The following is a 26,958-nucleotide window of genomic DNA, read 5'->3' on the forward strand; positions in this document are numbered from 1 at the left end:
CATGTGGTCATGGGGCACTGACTGTTTGGGGACACCTGGGGACACCAGGTGATCCAAAATCTGATGGGGTAAAAGGATGTGTGAACAGCAACACTGCAGGGGCAGGCAGCCAGTGAGAGCTTGTTTTAAGTTTGGAACATGAAAAGGCTTGGTTTGTTGCAATAAATGATACTCTCCAAAGAACAAGGTCCGCGTGTCTTTGCTCCCCATTGCTATGCAGCCTTTTAAAGCTAGGAGACAACTTTTTCTGGAGACTTTCAAACCTGTATCTCTCTGGGGCTTCCTGGAAGGCACAGGATGCATGCAATGCTCCAAGGGATTCCCAAGGTCCTGCACTGCTATGTCCCTGACCCCCAAATCCAAGGGATTCCCAAGGTCCTGCACTGCCCTGTCCCTGACCCCCAAATCCAAGGAATTCCAAAGTCCTTCCTGCACTGCCATATTCTTGACCCCCAAATCCAAGGGGTTCCCAAGGTCCTTCCTGCACTGCCACGTCCCTGACCCCCAAATCCAAGGGGTTCCCAAGGTCCTTCCTGCACTGCCACGTCCCTGACCCCTAAATCCAAGGGATTCCCAAGGTCCTGCACTGCCATATCCTTGACCCCCAAATCCAAGGGATTCCCAAGGTCCTGCACTGCCACGTCCCTGACCCCCAAATCCAAGGGATTCCCAAGGTCCTGCACTGCCACGTCCCTGACCCCCAAATCTAAGGGATTCCCAAGGTCCTGCACTGCCACGTCCCTGACCCCCAAATCCAAGGCATTCCAAGGTCCTTCCTGCACTGCCATGTCCCTGACCCCCAAATCCAAGGGGTTCCCAAAGTCCTGCACTGCCATGTCCCTGACCCCCAAATCCAAGGCATTCCCAAGGTCCTGCACTGCCATATCCTTGACCCCCAAATCCAAGGGGTTCCCAAGGTCCTGCACTGCCGTGTCCCTGACCCCCAAATCCAAGGAATTCCCAAAGTCCTGCACTGCCATATCCTTGACCCCCAAATCCAAGGGATTCCCAAGGTCCTGCACTGCCACGTCCCTGACCCCCAAATCCAAGGGATTCCCAAGGTCCTGCACTGCCATATCCTTGACCCCCAAACCCAAGAGATTCCCAAGGTCCTGCACTGCCGTGTCCCTGACCCCCAAATCCAAGGCATTCCAAAGTCCTTCCTGCACTGCCATGTCCCTGACCCCCAAATCCAAGGGGTTCCAAAGTCCTGCACTGCCATGTCCCTGACCCCCAAATCCAAGGGGTTCCAAAGTCCTGCACTGCCCTGTCCCTGACTTCACCTTCCCTCGCAGGCTGGAGCTACACAATCCAACACTGACAGACTGCCATTGCCATTTGGCACCTTCCCATTGCAAACCCCACTCCATTTGGGATTATGGAAGACAGGCCACGAGGAGGGTTGAAGTCCAACCATTACACCTGGTCATTTGCAGCCAGTTTAATGCAGATGCAGCTGTAACCTGCTGGTAACACCAAACTCGCTGAAGGTCGCCAGAGCATCCTCCTCTGGAAACCAGCCTCTCTCCATCTCCAGCCTTCCACAGCTCAGAGGGCCAAAATGAGTGGCAAGGGTGATGGAATGCAGCAGTTTCCTTAAAACCAACACAAAGAGGCCAGAAAGAGACAACCAGAATTTTAGTGCTGGAAAAGAAAGAAGAAATGAAAAAGAGAAGAAAAAGAAAGAAGGGAGGGGGCAAGATATTTGCTCATCTCATATTCAGAGCAAAGGGGAAACTTAGCCTTAACAGTGTAAATCAAACTAAACATTTCAGGGGTCTGGCTTTAAAAGCTGCCATTTTAATAAAAAGGGGGACAATTGGGAGGTTGTTTAAAAACTGTAGCTGCATTCTCCTACCCTCTGCCTCCTCCTCCTCCTCCCAGCCCTTCCTCCCACACCACCAACTGCCATCTCTAATTTACCTTGCCATGCAGCCACTCCAGAAATCCCTCCCGACCACAGAGGATTGGAGGAATCTACAGAAAATAAACTGACAATAAATACGACTATATTGCCTAAAGGGAGGAGGGGAAGCAACGAAAATTACCAAATTGTTGACATTGGTCAAGAAAACTTTCCCCTCTAAAATTTCAAAGAGCATGAAGGCTGAGCAGCAAAGGTCTCATTATGAATTCACTCAGAACTGGGTTTTTTTTTGCAGAGTTCCTTCTCCCCATCCCTGGATACAGGAGCCCATTCTTGTGCAATCATTAGTGTCCAACAGGCTGCTGTTCCCCACTCCTGAAGAAACCCATTTTATGGCACACAACATGAAGAGCTCTTCATCTATAAGATGGTTAAACAGCTCCAGTGGAGCTGCCCCAGGGAAGCATGGTGACACTGTGGTGGCAGAACTGGCTTTCCTTCCATCATCACTGAAAGGGCCTCAGAGCTTCCTTAACTTCACAGGTTTATTGTTTGAATCCCCACCTGGGAGAGTAACAGGACTCCTCATAAAAACACAGAAAGCAAGCGTGACTGCAAGTGGGGAGAATGGGACAGGGAAGCAGCTGAGGAGGAGAAAGGATGGGTATAGGACAGAGAGGGGGCTGCAAGTCTATCTTCTGTCTGGGACTGAAAACATTAATACTGTTAAGGCTTATTTCACACACATTTTTTAAAAGAGTCAGATTTTTGCTGTCCACACACCATGATTCAACTAAAACTATGCAGAAGCTTTTAAGTTTCCAATATATTATCATAATTTTATCCACAGAAATCCAACTTTATCTGTCTTTCAGTATCTCAGACCTTCTCCACAAAAAGCCAGGCTAAGGCTAATAAAATGTAATAGTTTAAAGCAGCACTTTCTTGAGACTAAATAACATACAGAAAATGAAATTTTTATTAAAATGAGAACGTAAATATCAATCAGTCCTTTTGTTCACCTCCTGACGTCTTGGAAGCAAACAATCCAGCCCTACCTATAACTCAGCAGAACATCCAGTGAGGAAAGCCCCCAGAAACATGATGAACTGACACAAGCATCTCTCCAGACACAGCAGCAAGGACCCCTCAGCCTGTCCAAAGGCGTCACCAGGGCAGGACTGGCGTGACACAGCACTAATGGATGGCCAGACAGAGGCTTGGGCACACACAGGAGCTTGCATCTTTGCCATCTTTTCCCAAACATGCACCTAAGGGAAATACTATCAAGCCCTTTCAAAGAAGGGCTTTCAAGGAAGAAAAGCAAAGGAGAAACTGTTCTGCCGTGCATATTTTATGGATAATTGCTAACAAAGAGTGAGAGCTCCTCAGATTGTTTATTTTTCTCTTATGGGGGATTTTCCTCTGCTTAACTTAAGGGTAAAACATGAACTGGTGAGAGTACCTAATTCCCACATAACCAAATCTCCTAACCTTCAAAATTTATTTTATATAGCTGTACATTTCATAAATAGGGTTTTAGCCAAGGTTTTAGTCAGTCTCATTCATTCTCAACCTTTAAAAGCCGAACTGGATCAAACTGACTGTTTTATACTGCTGTAATTTATGGTATCAGCTGTACTGTCCAGCACTGCACCACCAAAGGAAGCCCGTGGTCCTGATTTGGAGCTGTAAATTCCGATCAAATGGGAAAGTGTTAAATTCAGAAGAGCTTTTGGTCCATTAACTTCCATGCTGATTTGACACGCTCCGCAGTGCTTGGGCAACAGACTCTGCCACACGACGTATTCCTGAGCAAACAGTGCTTTGTGTCATAAACCATCTGGGCTGTCACTTCCAAGGGCCACTCATCCACTCCTCTGATACACTTGGGAATGCTGAGGTGCAGAGCAGAAACTTTTCCTCACTACAAAATATCTTTTGCAAGGGTAAGGGAGGTGCTGCCATCAGAGGAACGACGGCAGACACAGAATTTTGGCTGAAAGGGTGTTGTGTGCGTTATTCCACCGAAGAAAACCACTGGACAAACGAGCTTTCTGAAACACTGGGATTTTCCTAAGGTGCCAGTGAAAGTGATACCCTTCATAATCTGGACAGTGCTCCCTTTCATATCAGAGCCTATAGCTGCAAAGCTAAGTGCCAAGCAGATGGCTGAAATCTGTTTTGTACAAGAAGTGTGTGCGCACACGCGTTTTTTTCAGATGGAGTTCTTTGTATTCATATTCAGGCCTAGGTTCCAGCCATCAAAACACTGGCACTGAAGCAATCATTAGCTGCACTTTAGACAACTGGCAACTAAGGTATTCACAGTTCTCCACAAAATGTTCAGTTAATACCTCCCAGATGCATAACTAAGGCAAAAGATCATAATCTTAAATTGGTATCGGTGCTTTGGATGGCCTTTCAATAGGCTGCACATGTATGCAAAAAGCTATTGTATTTATCTCCTTTAAAAAATAATACTCTTTTATGCTCTAAGTGTTTATACAGGCTTCCACATCAAATTCTACCCAAACACAACAGCAGAAACTCCGTTCATCTTGTTTTCAAATTTCTAAGAAACATCTAGCAGGAAATTCTGTCGGTAATTTTAAGACAAAGACTTTGTCTTTCTTATCTGATAAACATTTAGTTTATTTAAAAAGTAAATATCAGATAGGCTCAGCTGCTCCAGAGGAGTCAGTTCCAGACAAGATAAACCTGTTCCTGCTGCCCTGGACAACTCATGCACCTCACCTCAGCTGCAGGTACCCCAGTCAATTTCTAAGGGGGTTGCTTATTTCCACAAACAGCAAAACCAGAAATGCTTACCAGCATGGGGCTCTGCTGTCTGCCTGGGCTTCTCATGGAATCAGTGAACAGGTGACAATAATTTGCCTGGTGACAAATTAACAGAGGTCACACTTTGGAAAACTGGGGTTATCAAACAAATGTCTATTTGGAAGAAGGCATTTTTGTGCAGCAGTCTCTCCATAGGCCTTGCTGGCCACAACTGGGAATTAGTACCTTAGGAAACACACAGTTTCAAAACAAAGATTGATTTTCTGTGCAGTGCCAAGTCCACTAAGGGCCAGATGTTAGCTCTGGCATAATTCAGGTAAATTCTCATCATGGCCATTCAGATCATTGTGATCTGCCAGGCACACTCGTTTAGGAGAAAAAGATAGTTAACCTGTCATCAAAGCACAGCAACAGGGAACTCCCAAAATCCCCAGATCTGCTGAAGTCTGCAGAAATCCCTCCTGATGCTTTAGAAACTCTGGTGTCATTGCAACCCAAGGACATCTGCTGCAGGTTAAGGAAAGTCAGGACTCTGCTCAGGGATCTCCTCACGAGTCACATTTTCATGCCATCCAGGGGGACTGGGTGAAGAACACCAGCCTTTTTCATGGAGTCCAGAAGGATGTTAATTAATTAATTAGGCCTCTGTTTTTAGGGCCTGACACAGAACTCCAGTGCTACTGAGCCCAAACACTCAGAATGAATGGGCACTTCTTTAAAGGATGCCTGGACTGGCCCTATCACAAAACAGGTCTTTGTGAACACACTGCTGAAAAACTACAACTGAAGCACCACGGAACTGGCTGATCATAATCCATTATCTTGAAAGTAATGTCACTCTTAAAAAGCTCATCAAAGAGAATAACTTAACAGCTTAGTCATGATATTCAAAGGCAGCAGAGATCAAATCCACCCAGGACTACCTCAGTTTATACCCATTTTCTAAGCTGTGTGTAGTAAAGGATGCAGCACACAGCCTAGATGTAAAGCTACCTGCAGACCTCAGCATTTCAGCTCTACTCTTGCAGAGCCTACACTGGGAAACAAGGAGAAAACCCCACTAAAACAGATTGGAAGAACTAACGTGAATAAGAAAATAATTCCTCCCTTTTAATTCCCCTGTATCAGTCCCTTCATTTCAGATCTCATTGGAAGAGTAGATGTCAAAGGTTAGGGGAAGAATCACGGTGCACTTGGTGTTCTGCAGCAGGGTTTTTGCTTTTAGGCTGGTTGGTTTGCTCACTGTGGCTGCCTACACTGCCACTTCCAGAGGAGTCTGCTCCTCACATCCAGGCTCTCCACGTGAACAGGTTTTCCCTGGGCTCACCCCATGCCTGGTCCTTAGGTTATAAAACCTTTGACAGTTCTGGTACACACAGCTGAAGATGTTCACTGTTCCCCAGGACCCAAGTTTACCTGTGTGTAGCACACAGGGCTTCCCAAATTACTGCTTAAACACAGCAGGCACTGCTGCCCAACTCCAGCTACCCAAACGTGCCTCCAGGTAAGGAACTGGTTTAGAAGCAACTCAGATAACTGGAGGGTCTACAAACAGTGTTCCCTCCCAGCCCTCAACGATACAACTGTGGCTGCAAACACTCCTTTAATTTATTTTATTAATTATACTCCACAGTCCCTATTTTACATATTAAGCGATTTGAATACTATAGTTCATCTTGCTAGAATGAGACCTTTAGAAATTATAATTGGACAGAGAGAAGTCTGTAATTTGCAGTTCTTAGGATCTCAAGAAGGGAAAAGGAGGGTGTCTCGAGGTTAAAAAACAGAACTACCAGTCAGCATCGCTACTTTTTAAACTCACACACAAAGATTTTGTGACAGCATTCCTCAGTTTACTCCTCTATAGGTTGAGGCTAATCTCACTTCTCAATCTAAAAAGCACAGAAATCTTCATGATTTGTATATCAATGCTTACCAAATGCTCTGAATTCCTAATCAAAAGACTTTACAGGAAGTACAAATCTATTATTAATAATATCAGTACTTCTAACAGTAAAGCAACTTCTCCATACATGCGTCAGGAAAAAGAAAAAAAAAAAAAACAGAAAAAGAATACCCGTACACATATATTGCTCAATTTATAAATTGTTAAGCATGGCTCCAGGACTGAAATCTCATTCATGAACCATGCTAGGGATCTCTTACCTACTCCCTGTTTCTGAATTTTCCCCATACAAAGACACATTTATATTACTCTAAGCTCGAAGCACAAAGGCTGCTCTGTGGAATGGAAAGAAACCTTCTTTTTTTGTGTTTGTACAGTGACAAGCATAATGGGGTCCTGATTCAGGATGCTTGCACTCTACAAAAACACACTAAATCAATGACACTAATACAGACGAAGATTATCTATAAAAGAGATGCATGGCACACTGCAGAGGGGCACAGCACTCTCCCCATAATTTGCCTGGCATTTCATGCAGACGCCCAATGTGCATTCCCCAGTCACACAATTCATTTCAGACTTTAGGCAAGAACAGAAAAAGTGAGCAGAACTTACAAAACATAAGCAAAGGAGGAGAGCCTTCCACTGAGAAATTCTGCCAAATTCTAATCTCAGTTGTAAAACCAGAATCAGCCCGATGTTCGTGGGGTTTTGACAAAGATGAGAACCAGTAGCCTCCTTTAAAACACACCATAAATTTCTACTTCAGTGTCCAAAACCCAGGAGCAAAAAAACGAATCAAAGCCTGAACCTGAAGAGAGAAATGTATTTTCCGTGTCCCTGTTATATTCAAATTCAAAAGCCCAGATATTTTTAACAGACATGGAAAAAAAGAACTATTTGGCTTTACTCAGCAACTGCAGAAGGAAACTGTACCAAAAGAATAATGTTGCATGTTCTGTTTTCAGTTGATTTCATTTAGCCTTTCAGTTCTATTTCAGTTATGTTTCATTTAGCCTATTTTTTTTTTTTTAAATAATCATCATGTTTTGGTGATTCACATTTCACACCATCCCAGGAACAAGTCATGTAAATACAACAGCAAAATGACCCAGTTTGTTAATAGACATGCAAACGGGTAAGAACATCCTTCCCTCCGCCCTTACCAACCATCACCTTCCCACACATCTCATGTCTATCCAAAAAAGCCTCTGCCCTGCTGAGGCCATGGTATCGAAATTTAGGGATAAAACCTGATGAACTGAAACCTCACTAAGTCTTGGGAGAAGATGTTTTCAGTCTTGTTTTACGAAGTGAATGCAATGAGGACGCTAAGGGGATTTATCTGGAAGCAGAAGACTTCTCTGCAGCCTGACACAGCACTCAGCACCACAGCTCCCTCCCGGCACAAAGCTCTGCCCAAGGGCTTTAGTCCTAGCCCAGGCAGGCCACGCCTAAAGGTCAGAGCACAGCACATGCTGCCTGCCCTTCATGACGTGCTCTCTCTCCTAAATCAAGGAGCACTTCCAAGTGTATAGGAATGGCGTGCAGAGATGCACTCTGGTCTTTAAATAAAAACTCAGACTGTGAGGAGTGTAACTTCTCCACACTCTGCTGCACTGTGGTCCCCTCATGCCCCCAGCAGACTCTCCAAACCACGGAGGACAAACACAAACCCGTGCGGACGGACGCGCGCGCTCCCGACAGCGCGGGAGGCTCCGGTAAAAACACCAAAAAATTTCGGGTGAAATATTCCCAGGTAACTACGGTGAAAAAAAGCAATAAAGAATTAAAAATTGTTTAGAACCATTAATATTTTCATTTATTTTGGTCTTCTTTGCTCGCAATGGTGGGCAAGTCCAGCTCCCTGCCAGCTACGGTAACCTTGGCCATGCCCAACCTCTGAGATGAATCAAAGGAACTCGAGGCAGTTTCTTCACTCCCAAATTCCTAAAACAATTAAGCCCAGCACCAAAGAAACCAAGAGGATGACAAACTGTATGGGTTTCTCTTTGCATGAACTACATTCCAAGGGCTTTTTCCTCTAGGAAAGGTCCATGAAGAACACTAGATGCAGACAATGCTCTTAACTACAAAAATAGAACATATCTCTCCCACAAGTTCCTCACCACTAAAAAGAATTTTGATTATTCACATAAGAAAATTAAATATCAATTCAACTCTCCTTATGTTTTTGCCCCCAAATGTAACAAAATTATGTTATGACAGAAACAAATGAGTAATGATAAAACTATAATAAAATCACAAAGAAAATTAGCACTAAGGCAACATTTTGCGGTATGTTTAGGTCTAATAGCAGTCAGACACCCACACCCTCGAAAAAAAACACAACCCAAAAAACTGAAGACAGTCTATATGAACTTGAGAAAACACAAAAGCAGAACTGCATGGCAAAACAAAATAAAATTATTATAGATCTCAAAAAGCATATGCCAAAATGAATTTCAGTACTTGGTCTCTAAAAAAATGAAAGCATGAAAAGGAAATCTGGAATACTAAACATTAATTTAAAATATTAAACATAAATTTAAAAAATAAAAAAATATATAAATGCAATTTGAGTATTGAGAAATATTACCTGATTAATCCCACAGTACTTTTAAGGGAAACAAGGTCAATATAATTTCAAACGGCCAAAGCGAGCCACAAGCTTCTCCTCATTTTCACTTTACCTCTGAGTCCCACAAGTCAAAAATAAAATCGTCATGTTGGAATTATTTTTTTTTCTTTAAACAAGGTGACAAGAGGCCAAGTTCAAAAGAAGTGCCAAGTCAGATCAAAACCAGGACACTGGAAAACATTTGCCAATTTCTTTCAAAACAAACAGCTCCCCCAACACCATGGGAGGCACCTGAACTTCATATCAACATCTGATAATTCTAGCAACGAATTCAACGCTTCTTAGTCCACTTAAAACAACAGAATAATTAAATTTCGCACCTATCCCCAAAAAAGACAGGCAGCTCCTCTGAATTACTCCTGTGCACCTCACAATTTCCATCCACTTCTCACATTCTGTTCAAGTCCCATGGCCCCTGCAAGCAGCGCTGGCTCGCTAAAACTCCTCCAGAACCTCGTCTGAATTTGCTGTCTCCCAAGAGCGACGGTGCCCGGAACTCCACGCTGTCCCAAGGACACGTGGGCTCAGGAACAGCTTTTGGGGACTCCTGCCTTCCCAGCTGGCAGGGAAGGGGTGACCAGGGCTGGGCGTGGGGGTGACAAGAGGCGTCTCTCAGCGGAGGCTACGGCGCCTCGGGCTTACCGCAGCACCTGGGGCCAGCCCGGGCAAGGCCCCTGGAGCAAGGCAGCCCCTCTGGAGCGTGTGGGAGAGCTGAGACAACACCACCACCCTCGGCTCGGGGCGTGGGTGAGGACTTGGTGGTGGTGGTGGTGGTGTTTTGACAGTGGGGCCGTGGGAGGAGATGGGAACGGGACAAACGCCGCCAGTAAATCGCCGCACCTGCCGGCCCTCGCCCGCTGGCCAGAGCCACCCAAAGCTCCAGAGAAAAACAGCCCGTTCCAAAAGTTCCACAAGTTCTGGTTTGGGTAATTCGTAACATGACGAGGACTCGCTTACTTTGCAGCCTTGTGGGTTTTAACATGCTCATGTACAACATAATTTTACCTTTTGCAGGAAGGAGACTTCACACGTTTTCCACATTTGATAAAAATCCATAGGAACTTTAGGAGGGAAATACTCTTTGCTTTTAAGGGTGCTACTTGTTAAACAACAAACTCCTTGCCATCATCAGAGAGGCACTACAGCTATTGATTAATTGCTGTGAGCACTTCTTTTCTCTTGACTACAGTAGCAAAATTCACAGGCATGAATATTTCCAGTCTGGTAAAGCAAGACAACATTTTTCCCCTTCCACTCCTGAGTTAATTATGCTATAACCAGGCCTGAACAAGAAATTAACAAAATAAAATAAAATGGAAAGTCAAGAGGATGTCAGACTGACTTCTGCAACAGTTGTGAAGCACAGGTATCCCCCACAAACATAAAGTTTCCCTATATGGCACGTCCAGTATGAAAAGCATGTGAAGAAACTGTAACTGCACCTTGGGAGGAGACACTCTTTTTCCCGTATAAATATTGTTGAAAGTGTATTTTATACACCTACAGATATATCACGTTGCACAGAGACATATTCCTATCCTATCAGGCAGCTTCACATTTAAGTAACTCAACCAGATACTCGGTGCCTCCTAAATGATAAAGCCATAAATGCTCGTTAAAGCTCCCCGAGAGGCAGTAAATATTTTGTAAACTAGTTATATATTTAAGATCTCTGGACAGAAAGAGAAGGAAAAACAATTCCTCGCCCATGTAAAGGTACCAATCAAACACACTAGGCACATAAACACCGCAAGATGCTTGGTGGGAGACTGTGTATGTGTTTGTGTGTGTTTTAATTAACTCCTTGAATGCATATGATGAGCCAGCCACCCAGAATTAGTAATGCCAAACTCCCAATTTGATTCAAATGCAATGAATATAACAGTCGAATTGTGCAGGCTGGTGTGTCACTCATCAGCTCTCTCATTTGGGCTTTTGCCTTCCAAGACTAGTTCACAATTTCAGCAACTGGTAAATTATTGAGATGTTCATTAAAATCTGTAATCTGTAACAGTCAACTTCTTCCCAGCCAAGCATAAGCACAACAAATTAAATTAGTGCATGCAGGACGTTAATGAATAGTCTGCAAACGCATTAATTCCTTCAGAATTATCTCTGAGAAATGAAACTGTTCGTTTTTGTCACTGCGAAAATCCAGGATCTGCAGCTTTACACTGGCACTCCATCTATTCTTCAAATCCCAGATCCCTAGAACCTCAAACTTAAGCAATCAGTCCTTTTCCCAAAATGTCTCAATGAACTTAGAAGATATTCAGCTCGACAGTAATCTTTGAAATGAAAGCATCTAATTCTACAGGTAGATTTTAGGAGAGTGGGAGAGCATTCCGAGCAAGCCGAGTAACGGAAAGGTGTTGTTCTTTCTCCAAAACTCTCAGCAAATGCAGCAGAATAAAGATTTAGGGTAACTTTAGCTAAGAAAAGCACTTAGGAATACGCAAAGTTTCCTTTTAAGAAAATGACTTCTCCATTTGACAGTGTTGGTACAACCCCAAAATAAATTCAGTGGGAGTCTGAAATGACTCGTGCAGTGCAGCAGTAAAGCAGCTAAGTATATTTTTTTCCTCCCAGCAGAGGCTTGCTTTACATCCCTGAGCCTTTCCCTTCTCCAAGCTATTCACTAGGACGGGGAACGTTCCGCGAGCACGCCACCGGTGACTGCCAACGCTGAACTTGCTCCACTGTCCCCATCCCCACTGCTCCCATCCACGCCTTTTGTCTTTTCCAGCTCTGCCTTTTTCCCCTACAGAGCCTCTAACCCACCCGTCCTTCTTCCACGAGCACTGCATGCCACTTCACCTTGCACTGGCATGCTGAAAATAAAGACCAAAAGAAGTGAAGGAAATAATGCAGAAGGATGTCACTCTGTCTGGATGCCTAGCATAGCCTCTCTCTCGGCCCACAGAGAAATGTAAATATGCAGTCATTAATTGGGGTTTAAGAACATTCCGTACACTAGGGATATTGTTAAGCAGTCACTTTATCTATTTTTCATTAATCAGATTTTATTAAGACATTAAAACTTTATGTTGGGCATTTCTGAGTTTTTATCATTCTGTAAATTTCCCAGCTGTCCGTGATGGTTCTGGCTGCATTGTCTCTACCTTGTCCTCAGTGAAGTAAACTTTCTTTCTATTGTGGCTCGACTTGTTATATTTAAGTATAACGACCCAACTTAAAAAAGAAAGGAAAAAAAAGAAAAAAAAAAAAAGATAGAGAGAAAAATCAAACAACAAAAGACTTATTCTTTTCAAGACCTTTAGAACCACAGGCGCTCACACAGCACATCCCAGAAGTTCCCCTTTCCCTGTGAAACACACAGAGTGCATCCCAGTTCTAACATCTCCCCACAACGTTGCTGCAAACATCATCCCCCTCACCGTACGCATTCTGATGCTCCTCTCAATCAGGCAGCTGAACAACCACCAACAGAAATAAAGGCGTGCAAGGAACTTCTCAGGGAAGGACGAAAATCCTCACAATTTTGACACGGTAATTAATTATACATGTTAATTCACAAAACCTACTGCAATTTACCAGTGATGCTGAATGAATTAATGAGTGTTTATTTGTCTGATACCGAGGATCATTTTCATTCCAAGTGCGTGCCGTAAATTCCCCCTGCTGATGGCCACAGACACAGAAGAGAAGCCCCCTGAATTCAGCTCTCCTCAGCTGGGGGGACGGAAAGTTTCTCAAGTGTTTGCAGTTCACTGAGACGCACAGAAACCTCACGGGAAAGACAACAGGGAAACAGGAGAGACCTCCTGAGAGACACACGGCTGCTCTGAGATCTGAGCTGCAGACAACTTTGCCTGACAAACCTTTACCTCCTTGTCATTTGCTGCTCGAGTTTAAAGCGAGCGGTGGGAGACGGGTCACAGTAACACAACTGGAGTGGGACACGCTGCTACGACCAGCTGGACGCCAAGAGACTGCAGAAATGTGCTCCAAGAACCGTGCTGACAGAATCCAAGGGAACAACCTGCCATAAACACCTAGGGAACAGCGATCTGGGCATCGTGCACACAGGCACAACTCCGCAGGCGTTTGTGGGTCTGAGATCCCTGTGCAGGAGGAAGTGTGTCCTCGTGGCTGCTCCCTGACAAACACACTCGTATGACATGGACAGTGCCTGCGTCTGTGTGTGTGTGTGACTGTAGTCAAACACACACTATGTAAACAAATGGTAATGATTAACAAAGATACTGCTCTCTATCCCCAATTTCAACTGCAGAGGAAAATTGCTTAAAAAAAATTTTACAAAAAAATTGCAAGTCCTGAGGTTCATTTTTATTGCTTCCCATTTCTGCTGCTTGCTATTATCTGCATGGCAAAAGGAGAGCAGTGTATTGATTATTTAACTAGAATGTTTACAAGAGCAAAGCTGGGATCTCTGAAAATGAAACGTATGCCTAGGGGCGAAAAAAAAAAGAAAAAAAAAAAGGGAGTAGAGAAGCTCATTCTAAGGATGATGGTTGCCCCAAATGATTTGTTTATATATAAAATTTATATAAATATCTATATTTATAACACAGAGAGACTTCAGCTAAAAAAAAAAGTCCCCCAGCAGGAAAATGAAAGGACTTCTGTCTGCTTCAGAGAGTTTACAAGCATTGTGTTCATCACGAAGTTCAAAGAATAACCAAAATCGCTCGCTTAGAAATTTCTATGTGTAAACTTAGTGAGGCACATGAAATACTTGAATCCATCGATTGCACGAAAAAGACAAATACATGAGCACGATGCCAGATCACATCTGACATCAGAAACAGTAACAGTTTCCTCAGGTAGTTGAACTAAGTTAATGCAGCGCACGTGAACAAAACCAATTTTGTCCTGTTATTGCAATGCTAACAAACCGAAGGAAAACGCCAAGTATTCCAAGTCTGGAAAATTAATTGCATTAAAGACAACCTTGGAGCAGAGCAACCTAGCCAGTTTCACTTTCTAGTAAGGAAGCATTCTAGTTTCAGGACAAGGATTGAAAGTGTTAAAATAGTTCTTTTCTGCGTTTCCAAATTTTAATTTTCTCCGATCTTTTAATTCAAGTGTTCCTTCCTGTCCTTCCTTTGCATGCGTGTTCCTCAGCCCACTTAAAATGTTTTTATCTTGCCTTCTTTTCTATGCCTTTACTATCAAATTCAGTAGGTTTGAACGATGAACAGCTTGACTTAGCATATTTTTAACCAGCTGGTCTAGCACCTAGCTTGTATTGCATAGTCAGATACAACCAAATGTTTATACAGGAGGTAGCTTTCACGAAGATGAGAAAAACCTCAGTACCGCGCATCCTGGCATTCTTTCATTTACTGCTTGGAAATGAAAGTTTGGGTTGTTTACTGCAGCCGCACAAGGGGCTATTAATAACCTCTCAAGAAGAAGCCGGAGGGGAGGGATGCGGGACCATCAACGCACGGACGTACGAGAGCCTGAGAAAACGCTTCCAAACATCTCGGGAGAACCAGATCGGGTATGAAATAAGGACTGAACTCTCGGAGGTCACAAGCCACCACCAGTGACAGCAAGAACTCGATTCCAGGCAGGGAAGGCTCCTGTTTCGGGCAGGGGGAGACGGGCACATCTACGTCACACCCGAAGCCCGCTCGTCACAGCCAGACCCGGCTCCTGACACTCCGCGAGAGAGGCGACGGCCAAAACTTGGAGGCAAGAGTTTCACTTTTTCCCTTTCTTTTTCCCTTTGGTTTTTTCCTTCCCCCCCTCTCTCCTCAGGCAGAAAGATGTTCTCCTGACGGAGGGCCGGGATGTTAACTTGCCTAAAAATAAGAGCTCCTGCTAGATCAACAAAAGGTCATGTGCTCGGCACAGCGCCTTCCCAAGTTTGACGGGAGCCTGGGGCTGGAAGTTGGAGGATGCCCGGGAGCCTGGCCGCCACCGGGCATCCCCGCAGCGCTCCGCCGACCGCCCGGGCAGCAGCGGGGAGCCGTGCCCGGCAAGGCGCTCGGCGAACGGGCTGGAACAGCGGAGGGTGTGCGGCAGGAGGGCACGGCAGCGCTGCGGCCCCGAACAAAGCTGCGCGCCGCCCGGGGCCGGGGGCTCGGCGGCGGCCGCCAGCCCGGGCAGTGACACGGCGCCGGGGCACCGGGGGAGCGCGGACGGGCCCGGGGAGGAGGGAGCACAATCTCACCATCTCACCATCTCCCTCCTGCCCGGCCTCCTGCCCGAGTTGCGCGCCCGGCCCCGCGTGTCCGTGTGCCCGCTGCCCATCCGCGCACACGCGCGCCAACAGGCGTGCTCGGATGAATTAAAAAAATAATAATAGAAATAATAATGCAATAACAAACAAAGCACGAAACAGAACGGGAGGAAAAAAAAAAAAAAAGGGGGAAGAGACACCCCCGCACGCATACACACACCCCCGCCCCAACAACTCGACTCACCTTTCAAACTCCTGAGGTAAATCAGGGTCAGTTAGCATGCTGGAAAAGCACAATTTCCCTTTGTCACAGCAGCCACCTATGGTCGCCTCCAACTGAACCTGTCAAGTGAGTCCAAACCTTCTAAACCGATTGATTTTCTCTCTCGCTCGCTCTCTCCCTCCCTCCCTCTCCCTCCCTCCCTCCCGGCTCGCTCGCTCTGAGCGAGGACTCCTTGACCAGTCTCTTAAAGGGGCAGCGCGCTCGCAGCGCTCGGCGCAGCTCCCCCCGCCGCGCGACCTCCGGGGGCCTGTCCTTTCCTTTTAATTCTGCTCGCCCGCCGCCGCCAAACGGGAAAAGTCAACTCCTTCAGTGTCCTAAAAAAACGTGCAGGGGTGGAGGGGATAAAGGGGGGGGGGGGGGGGCAGGGGGGGCGGGGGGAGGAGGGGAAAAAAAACAAAAAGCAGTCCGACAATCCACCTAAACCGGCAAACCAGGAGCAAATCCCCTGCGCTGAGGAAGATCAGTGGAGAAAGAAGATAAAACAAGAGCAGACTGATTAAATGGAAACAGTTATCAACTCTCGGAGTTGAAATAGGGGAGAAGAGATTAAACACATAAAAATGTTACCAAAGGCATTTGTGCTCCGAAGAATTTTCATTCCTTTCCCCCCACCCTTCCCAGTCTCTCGCTTTCTCTCTCTCTCTTTGGGTAGGGGAAAGAAAAAAAAAAAAAAATCACCCGCACAACAATCAGGCATTGTTCTGAGGGAAGAAAAGCAACTTTGACAGATTGAAATATAGCAGAGGCCCCTTCAAGGAAACCTGTAAACAACTTGTCAGTCACTCTGTCGGTCTCACTGTTAGCTCTTGCTTTCCACAAAGTGCTGCGAACCGTCCTGGCAACAAACCCAAAGTTTCCTCAGCTCCAAACTCCATCAAACAGCCCCGTTGTGTGCAAGGGAAAAGGTAGCCACATGCCAAAACAGCGGGAGCGCACACGAACGTACACACACGGATGTTCAAACAACAACAAAAATAAACTTTCCGTTCATCTGTTGGGGCTTTTCTCGTTTTCTCTTGAATCACAGTCCCCTTTTTCCCCCCCACTCTCGGGGCGAGCAGTAAAGCCCCAGGGTCGCGCTCCCTCTCGCTGCCCTGCCCAGACAATCGCTGATAACAAGGTGGACGCGGCCGCAGAGCCCCTGGGCTGCCTGGCGGAGCGCAGCCTCCGCCGCCCTTCAGTTCTCCCGACAGACATCTGCCGGCCGAGGAAGGCAGGCGGGATCGGGCCCCGGCATCCCCCGCATCCCGGCCGGGCATCGCTGTGCGCTGGGCGGGCACGGCGCTCCCAGCCCGCCCGGGAGCGGGGCAGCCAACGGGGGATCGGCCGGGCTGCTGTGCCCGCACAGTGCCGCCACAGCCTGCACTGCCCGGCCCGGCCTGGCACTGAACTCCCCGCAAGGGCCGCGAGGGGAAAGGAAAAAAAGAGGCAAAAACGCGGGCGCCCTGTTCCTCCGCACACACGTGCGCACACACCCACGCAGGAGCACGTATCTATACCCCGTTCTTTCCCGTTCCCCTGCCCTAATTCTTTTCTCTGTTCCCCCGCTTTTATCTGCAGCTGGACAACATTAAGGGCCTTTAAAACCCACGTGGTTTTGACCCCCAGCAGTTTGATTAGGTCCATTGCCACCCCTCTCATCCCTGCCTCCCAGTGGCGCGGAGATTGCAAGTTTACTTTTTGAAATATATACACATATTTGCACGGAGCATCCATAAAACTTTCAAAATGTTCATGCCCGCTGGCTTAAGAAAAATGCCAAATAGCAAAGCTTATTATTTTTAATATCCAACAGCTCCGCTGTTTAATTTGCTGCTTTTCTTTGCCGGTGCACATGTTAGAAAGCAGCAGGCTCATGCGGAGGCCAGTCAGCCCAGCGCTGGTATAAAGGCATTGCCAGCTGGGAGCCGGGGCTGCTCCTTTCATCACCAGCAGCAAACCCACTCCCAAGTCGTGCTCATCAGCATCGGGAGCGCCCGGCCCGGCCGCGGCACACAACTCTGCCAAGGCACAAAGGAGGATGAGCAGAGGCACCTCCAGCCCGCCTTCCCCACCAGCACAACCTGCCAGCTCCTGCCATCGGCGAGATCTCCTGGCTCCTCGCCGCGGGGCAGGGCACAGCAGCTCCCTCCGGCAGCCCCCAGCAAGCAATGTTTTCCACAGAGGTCCGTTCATGGGAGCCTGACAAACCTGTTAATGTCTACACGGATTTCTCGTTTGTGCTTTAGTGGCTATCCCTTTTAGGACAGCCATGAAGTAGACTTTGAAAAGGCAGCAAATGATTAAAAAGAACAATTCCAAATACTTTCTCTTTCATCTGAGGGTCTCGAACCATGTTAAGTATCACATTACTCCTCTGCAGGTAATAAATATAATTAGGGCCGATTCCAAAACTTTATTTGTATTGAAAAGTATCTCACTCTGCCGGGGCTCCATTCAAATCAGCAAATCTCTGTGTGGAGTAGGAGGCTACTTAGTAAGAGAATTTGGCCTCAAATAAGGAAACTGAGATGCAGGCAGGCTTAGTAGCTTGCCCAAGTTGACACAGTTAGCCAACTCCAGCAAAAGGATGAAAAACAAAGACCCCACATGCCTCGCAGTCAACAACAGCCCTTATGCTGCTGAAACATACATATATATATATTTTAATATATATGTGTATTTGAGCTTTTTTCCCCACAGATTTTTTTACTTTTACTGTTTTGTTTAAAACATGCTTCATTTCTTTACTCCCATCCTGTAGGGCCCCTCTTCTTGGTGTTTCATTTTCCCCTCGATGCACCACTGCCCATCCACAAATGCTGCTCCTTCTGTCCCAGCCCTTGCTTTGCTTCCCCTCTTTCCAGTGCCTCCCTCACACCTGGCCCTGGGAGGAGTTTACAGAGTGGAGCTACACAGAAGCCACATCTGGAAGAAAATGAGGACCACCTTTTATTAAAAGAAGTATAAATCTCGAGCATTTGGTTAAAACCATACTTTGGATGCTAGCTCCCTTCAGCTCTAACCTCACATCCTTTTGCCATCTCAGCTCCTCTCCACAACTGCCCTTCTTCCACCACGTCCTTCCTTTGTCTGCTCTGTATTTACCCCTTTCCCATCTCATTTCCCACTCGAGCTTTTGCAGGACAATGATCACACCCCCCAAGCTGGTTTTATTCCCAGCACACTGGGGCTCCTGGTTTGCTGGCTCTCAGCTAATATGATTATAAACCAAAGCAGCCACCATCAGCATCAGGAGTTAGAGAAGAAGACATGGGCTAGACAAGGAAGCAGAAAGAACCATATCATAAGGAGGAAAAAAAGAAAAATACAAGTGTGGGAGAGAAAACTAAGATAACTGAGCGAAAGGGAGAGCTGAGAAGGGGAGAGGAGATGGAGGTAAGGAAGGAAATTGAGATCTCCCCCTTGAATGGTTCTGTCATGAACTCTTCTTTTACTGAACCTCGTTTACAATTACTCTCAGCCCAAAACATTTTGTGCTCAGGTACCTTCTTCCCCCTTACCTTCATTTTATGTTTCCTGCAACTACTGAGTTCCTGCTCCCAGATGAGTGGGGGGAAACAGAGTGGTGTCCAAAGAGGAGAAAAAACCAACTTCCTCTTGCTGCTGTAATAATTTTGTATTAGGGTATCCTTGTCCTGTACTGGATTATGTGGATCATATATATATCACTGCAATACAGACAGTTAAGTGAAGACTTTCTGATGAAATTACTTTCTCACAAGAAGTTCAGCTGCAATTGCAAGATGGAGAAAAGGAAGTTAAGTGGTTTGAGGGAATCTTGAAACCCTTCTAAAAATCATTTCATATTGACTTTTAGCTTGCTTTTTAGAAATTGCCAGGACATGTCACAGAGTCTGCTAGCACATCAGAGAGTGGAAAAACTGAGAAATTTGGATAAATAACCACCGAGAAAGAAGAAATGTACATAACATGAAACTGTACACTTTTTAACGTAAGAAATTTTAGCTTGTTCTGAAACTTTTGACTACTAATAGGAAGCTCTGGTGGCCCTTTCTACTGAGTGGGTGGTAGTTACAAATCCCACTTGCAACCTCCAGCATCCACATTTGATGCTCGCAGTTCTTTCTTTTCAGAATGAGAATTCAGACAAGTTCAAATGCCTTTACCTGATGAGAAAAATGAAAACCCTCTTACTACTCCCCTGGAAATTGAGTGAATCTGCATTTCTCTTGCTTTACTTCCTTTAAGGGGTGCCCAAAGAACAAAGGCTCAGTAAAAGAGGACAATTTGGGTTGAACTAAGCAAAAAAGCTCTGATTTTCATTTGGATGAGGGGACACAACTAAAATCATAAACTGCTATAAGAATTTTTGTGCTTAACTGATTTTTATTTTTTTTTCTTTTTTTTTGCTATTGTGGTTTTCCAATTCAAGAAGTGAAGCAAAAAATCAATTATCCACCCAGCTCAAGTTAGAAACCCTGTAACTCTGAATATTGCACAGGCAGAATCCTCAAGTCTTTGCACAAGCATGCTGGAAGAAGGAAAACCTTAAATGAAACTTTTTTTTTTTTTTAAATCCTTAAATGGTGTCACTTCTGTCTAGTGCCTTTGGCAGATACTGCAATACTGTAAGCAAAGGAAGATCTAGGGGGGAAAGAAAAAGAGCTTTTTGGGTTTTATTATTTCCACTGTAGGTTTTAATAACAGAGACCTACGAAGTCCAAGGCAATGTAAGATGTTCCACAGAACAATTTACTGGAAAATTCTCACAGCAAATATGCAGAACTCTGAAGATCCTAAATGGATTTTCTTTTTTAGGCACACACTCCAAACAACTGCAGCATTAAGAATGAATCTGTAGGACTCCTAGGAAAGGGTGTTTGCAGCACACTATGGCAGAGTGGAGGGAGAATGGAGCGGGGCTGATGCATTTATTATGAAAAATATCTTGCAAATAATGAGTGCTTACTTCAGAGCATGGAAATGTTTAGCTACAATGCAGTTTGGATCATATGCTTAGGAACAGATTTTTCCTTCCAGTGGGCATGCCTAGCTGCCATTTCCATTAATGGGAATTAAGTACATGTGTCAAGAGGAGAAGTTAACTCTTAGAAATAAAACTAATCTATGCCTTTTTTACAGAATGTAAATGCCACATCAGGCATGTTCAGTGTTGGCAAAACTGAATGCTGAATATAGTAGAGCAAAATCTGAGAAGGAGAAGGCGGTCTGGAGGACTGAAATTTCTGTGCTATTTAGAGTTTTTCAATTTACTGCATTTCTCCAAGGAAAAGTAAAACCATCTCATTTGGAAGTGGGAAGCCCTCATTTATCAGTTATTCACTTGCACTTTTAGCAAGGCCCTACCATCTGCAACCCTCCCTGTAAAAAGGACTGATGCTACCCTTAAAAAGAAATCTGAACCTTCATCTAAATTCAAACTTCCCTGAATATTACAATAAAGTCCCTATTTATTTTTTTAAAGGAGGCTGAAACTCACTCTTTTATCCTGTCCACTCTGAATCAGCCAGGGTAAAGGAATCTCAACATTAATGTCTTTTCAAATTATAATATAAGTAGGGGTTTTTAGGAATTAAAATAGTACACATAAACACATTGAAAATTAAATTGCATGTCTATTTTAGCAATGAGTAACATTTAATTGTAAAGCCAAAAAATATTAGTGAGGTGACACAATCCTGGTTTTGTGTCATGTGTTTGTCTCTCAGTCTCCCAACTCCCTCTATTTTGTGGGTTATTATTTCATTATTTCTGTATACAAGGTCTCTTTACTGTTTGTCTTAGCATCCTTGGTCTGCACAGAAGCAGTTTGGAAAAAAAATTAAACAAAACCAGGACCATTAAAAAAAATAGTCACAAAAACAGAGAGCATACCCATGGATAGGAGCTGGGATTGAAATTATTTAGGAAGATAACTGGATTTCAAATTTACAGTTCCTCGTTAAGGTTCTGAACATGCAATGTTACTAAAATAGGAACCTATTGCTCTGAGGTGTTTTTTTTAAATGTGCTTTTCCCAGTGCAGTTACCTGGCATGGAACACCCCATGCTGACCAAAGCCCCAGGTTCACCTGGGGCTGGTGTCCCTGCTCCACCTCCTCCTTCTGCCCGCAGGGATGGCTCCTGGGAGGGACAGGGCTGTTCACTGTGCAGCCTGTGACAGTGCCAGCAGGGACCTTCTCCCTCAGTGCCATTCCCACTGCCTGCTGTCAGGGGGGCAGTGCCACCACACCCAACATGCACAGAGAACAGCTCCCAGCCAGGGGAATGATCCCTTCTCCTGGTGCTCGTGCAGAGCAGGGGCTGCTAGGCATCAGCACCTAACAGGCAACATCAGCTCCTGGGCCTGAGTATCCCAAACTCACAGCTCTGCTCTGTTTGCAATGGTAGACAATGGACCTGAGTACCCCAAACCCTTAACTCTGCTCTGTTTGTGATGGTAGATGATAGACCTGAGTATCCCAAACCCTCAACACTGCTCTGTTTGTGATGGTAGATGATAGACCTGAGTATCCCAAACTCACAGCTCTGCTCTGTTTGCAATGGTAGACAATGGACCTGAGTACCCCAAACCCTTAACTCTGCTCTGTTTGTGATGGTAGATGATAGACCTGAGTATCCCAAACCCTCAACTCTGCTCTGTTTGTGATGGTAGACAATGGACCTGAGTATCCCAAACCCACAGCTCTGCTCTGTTTGTGATGGTAGACAATGGACCTGAGTACCCCAAACCCTTAACTCTGCTCTGTTTGTGATGGTAGATGATGGACCTGAGTATCCCAAACCCTCAACTCTGCTCTGTTTGTGATGGTAGATGATGGACCTGAGTATCCCAAACCTCAACTCTGCTCTGTTTGTGATGGTAGAGGATGGACCTGAGTATCCCACACCTCAACTCTGGTCTGTTTGTGATGGTAGAGGATGGACCTGAGTATCCCAAACCCTCAACTCTGCTCTGTTTGTGATGGTAGACAATAGACCTGAGTATCCCAAACCCTCAACACTGCTCTGTTTGTGATGGTAGACAATGGACCTGAGTATCCCAAACCCACAGCTCTGGTCTGTTTGCAATGGTAGACAATGAACCTGAGTATCCCAAACCCTCAGCTCTGCTCTGTTTGCAATGGTAGACAATAATTGTGGAGCTGATTCCATTTGCAGTGGTAGACAATAATTGTGGAGCCAATTCCCAGCACACTGACTTTGAGATCTCCCTGCTTGATCCCCTGGGCCTTTCTTCGTGGCTCTCACAGTGCTGATCCCCCCCCATCCTCATCACTCCCACAATAACAACTCTGTCTCTTTTTCTGACTGATGCACTGAACCAGGTTACTCATCACACTTTGTCTCTGTATTTCTAATCCCAGTGCTTTTTCCACTCTGCTGTAACTTGTACACCAAGGGCTCTGGGTTTGAAACAAACACCTTTGCTCCCATGGATCATCAAGCAACATGCAAGCAGAAGTGCAAGGCTGTTTTTGGACTAGTCCACATCACCCAGAAATGTGTTTTGTGAAGGCATTCCAGCCTTGCTCTTGTGGCTGTGAGGTTTGCTCTGGTGTTTGCCATCCAGATCTCCACACCCCACTGACTGACTGCTCCCCTCACTAGAAGAGCTTTCCCTGGAGTGCCACTGCAGTCCTTTGTGACACTTTTAGCACAGAGCTGCAGCCACCCTGAGCTAGCCAGACTGAACTCTTTGCAGGTGTGCATGACCCAAGCAGAGTTTAATTCATGGTTGCCCTCCCTTCACTGGGTTACAAAAAGCAGCAATACAAAGTTCTTTCAAATGATATGACCATCAGGTATTCACTTTTTACTGGAGGAACAGTGAAGAATTAGGGCTTTCCTAGGAAATATCCTCTGTCTGAACCAGTTTACAGTTTTGACTGCAGTTGCAATTAGAACACAAAAGGAGTTACCATTCCTACCTCCTGTAAACTCTTTAACTGTTCTATTCTCTTTTAGTCTGCATAATCATAAGGACTCCTGTAACTGCTATCTAGAAAATGTTTCATAAATAGAAATACTGAAATGTCAAATTCAGAACAAATTTGGAACTCTATTCCTTTCTAGTATGCCATGCCTGAGATCCCTGCATTATGTACCCAGTGCCTGATAAGATAAATACAAATCAGTGTTTATTAAATGGAGTCAATTGATATTTAACTTGTTACACGAGTGCCTGTGAAGATCAAACTCTAAATGAAGCAGTGATTCCAATGCCATTGACTGCAAGGGAAGGAGCTATAAAGCACGTTGCCATCTCACACCTCGAGCAGTGACCAGCAATCAATGAGCATGTAGAGTTACAGCTCACTTTTAAAGTCACAAAGCACACCTAACCCTGTGTTTATTTGAACGGGGCCCTGATGAAGTTTCATAAGTGATTTTCCACTTCTGAGTAGGAGCAAAAAATCTCCACTCCTACTTTCAGCACACAGACTTCAGTTCAGCCACTATTACAGAGAAATAAATACCTAAGTATGGTATAAAGCAGAGCAATGGCTTGTTATTGCTCTGTCTATGGAGGCTTAACTCTTGCTCCTCATCCCTCATTACCTGGGACAGAAACATTGCCAGGGTAGAATGCTAAAGGCCCCTGGGAATGCCTCTGTACCTGGTACAGGGAAAAACAGAGAAAATACTGCCAGAGAGTCCTGAAGCATAAATATGGGCAAATCAGAATATCTGGGGACCCTCTTCAGAAGCCCTAATGCAGCCCAGGCCCAGGGCTGGCTGCTCTCTAGTACCAATTAGCTGCTAAGACAGATCTTCAACACTTGCCATTGAGGTATATTCAGAATATAAAAGAATCAGAAAGGAGATATAAAAGAATATAAAAACATAGGGGAAAAAAAAAGACCACTGGACTGAGACAAACAGACATTCATTAAGATAAAAATACAAAGAAGTTTCTCAGGAATGTTTATCAAAGAAAATTTATGTCATAAATTTTCCTCTGCCTGGAGAAGATCCAGAGCTGAGTGTCTCTTCTCTTGCCATGTAACATTGTACTGAATCCAGACTGCACATTTGGTCACCCACTTTTTGCTTTCAATAACATTTTCTATTTCTAATGTGGCTTTTGTTTTGTTGTACAAAGTTAAATTTCTCTTTCTCTTCGATGCATTTTCATTTTGTCATTATTTCAGAGTTGTGTTAAAGTAATTAGTGACATGATGCCAAGGACTGAAGCACACAAGCAACCTAAATATTTTGATTCACTGAGAATGCAGTCCATAATTTACAAAGTGCCTGACCCCCATCCAATAAATAAAATAAAATAAATTAGACAGCTTCTGAATGCTAACAGTCTGAGCCATACAGAGGAAAAACATCAAACTGCAGAAACAGTGCAATGTCACCACATCAGACAGAAGACAGTCTTTTAACACCTTTTCAAGAAATGAAATCCCCTTTGTACTCACCTTTTTAGCAGGTGCCCCCCCCAGGATCGTTCCTGTCACCCATTTCCCTGGCACTTGGGGCTGCTGCCCTTTGTGTGGTGCAGCCTCTGGGCAGGGGTTTCACCAGGGAGAATGTCACAGGTGAAACTTGTTCTCTTTGGGACCTCTGGGCAGCAGCAGGGTGGCAGCAGGTGTTCCCAGAGCTGCAAATTGGGTGCAATTAAAAGGAGAAGGAGACAGCTCCTTTCTTCTCCTTCAGATTTTTGTTAGTTTGTTTTTTAACTGGCCTTGGCTTTTTCATTTATTTTACAACTTGCTATAAATTGTTCAGGAGGGTCCCAATATTTAGTAAAGTTAAAACCTGCTGTGTGCAGCCAGGACAGGCATTGGCACAGGAGCAAGCACACAGAGCCTTGTGCCTGTAATCTCTAAAAAGATCACAGCTTTTAGGGTGGTTTGTGGGCCATGGCACACAGGGCCACCAAACATGACTTTGCCAGGATTTGTGTTTCATTGCATGAAAACAAAAAAAAGCAATTTTTTCTTAGGTTAGTTTGAGAAATGCCCACTGGATTCCAGTGAGGACTCTGCCTCAGACACGAAGCAGAGCTGGCTGCAGGGAGGGTCAGGTGTGCATTATTTTATCTCCTGGGCATTTCAGACAAGGGGGCCCAGACTGGACAAGTGTTCTGCAGGGAGGGGGGAACTCATTCCTGTCCCTCACCTCCTGCTGAATGTTTACTGCTTCATAAAGTATAGAAATCCAAATGTATGTTACTCCTGAGCCAGAAGTAAATTACAAGTTACATAAAAGACTGTTTCCTATTTTGTGTGTTTGCAATTAACTGACTTGTTCTTATAACTGAAAAAATAAAAAGTATCTGATGTCCCTTTCTTTTATTTAATAAACTTCTATTTTTATTGTTTATATTTCCTCTAAAAACTCTCATAGCTTTTTCCTCATATAGAAGTCAATCTATTCAAGCACCTTGTTAAGGTCTTTTTCAAAACCTGCCATTAAAAGGGGAAAAAAATCTAATGATTGTATTTTATTATTTGTTGACAAGCTCAAGCAATTCTCTTTATACCTACTTTTTTCTCTACAAAAGCTCTGCTGATGGATAGCTATTGTATCACAACACTCATCCATATGTCTCCTAATTTTATTTTTTATTACCATTTCAACCAATTCATCAAGTGAGGAAAGAAAAGTCATTAGACTAATTCTCAGCATCAATTCTACTGTTCAATTAAAGAGAAGCAGAAAAATGGCTTTCTCCAACCTTACAGGTTAGAAGCCAATATTAAAAGGAAAGAATAGATATTAATTTAGCAGCCCTATTTCAGCTCAGCATCAATTTCCAGGTGCACGTTTGGATATGTCCAACTTTCCCCACTGCTCTGCTGCTCTTCATTTGATGAGTTTAGCATCTGCCCTTCCTTCCCTTTCTTCTCTGACAGCAGCCAGTCCTTAACATTGCAAAAGAATGGCTTCAGGTTAGATTTCCCTCTTAAGCCTGATACAATTGAATATGACTCAGAAATAATTGTGTTTTTCAGCAAACCTGTTACCCTTTTTGCCTTTTATTCTGGGTTACAACAGCAAGGAAGAAAACTTGAACTGTTATTCTGTGTTACAGTACAGAGGGGAAAAATATTCACAAATGTGACATGGATAGCCCTTTAGACAACACCTGAATTTCTTCTGTGTAACTTCAGTAGACTCAGGACATGATGCTTGTTTTGGATGGGGATTTCCCACATTTCCAGCAATAATAATAATAATAATAATAGTAATAATAATAATAATAATAATCCTCTTGTCCTCCAGTTTTAAGCCCCACCTATTCCAATGCCACACTTCTGATACTGAGCTGTGCAAATCAGGT

The 26,958-nt window shown here is 44.6% G+C and overlaps 1 protein-coding gene across 1 annotated transcript in view; it reads right to left on the reverse strand.

Moving 5' to 3' along the window:
- SOX5 (SRY-box transcription factor 5) overlaps positions 1-15,774 on the reverse strand; it is a 297,551-nt gene extending 281,777 nt beyond the window's left edge. The window contains 1 exon segment of the mRNA XM_059847991.1: positions 15,636-15,774. Coding sequence (XP_059703974.1) covers positions 15,636-15,673 — 38 coding nt within the window. The 5' untranslated portion in view covers positions 15,674-15,774.
- Between the last annotated feature and the right edge of the window lie 11,184 nt (positions 15,775-26,958).

This window comes from Haemorhous mexicanus, chromosome 5 (genome assembly GCF_027477595.1).
Source record: "Haemorhous mexicanus isolate bHaeMex1 chromosome 5, bHaeMex1.pri, whole genome shotgun sequence".
Lineage (NCBI taxonomy): Eukaryota > Metazoa > Chordata > Aves > Passeriformes > Fringillidae > Haemorhous > Haemorhous mexicanus.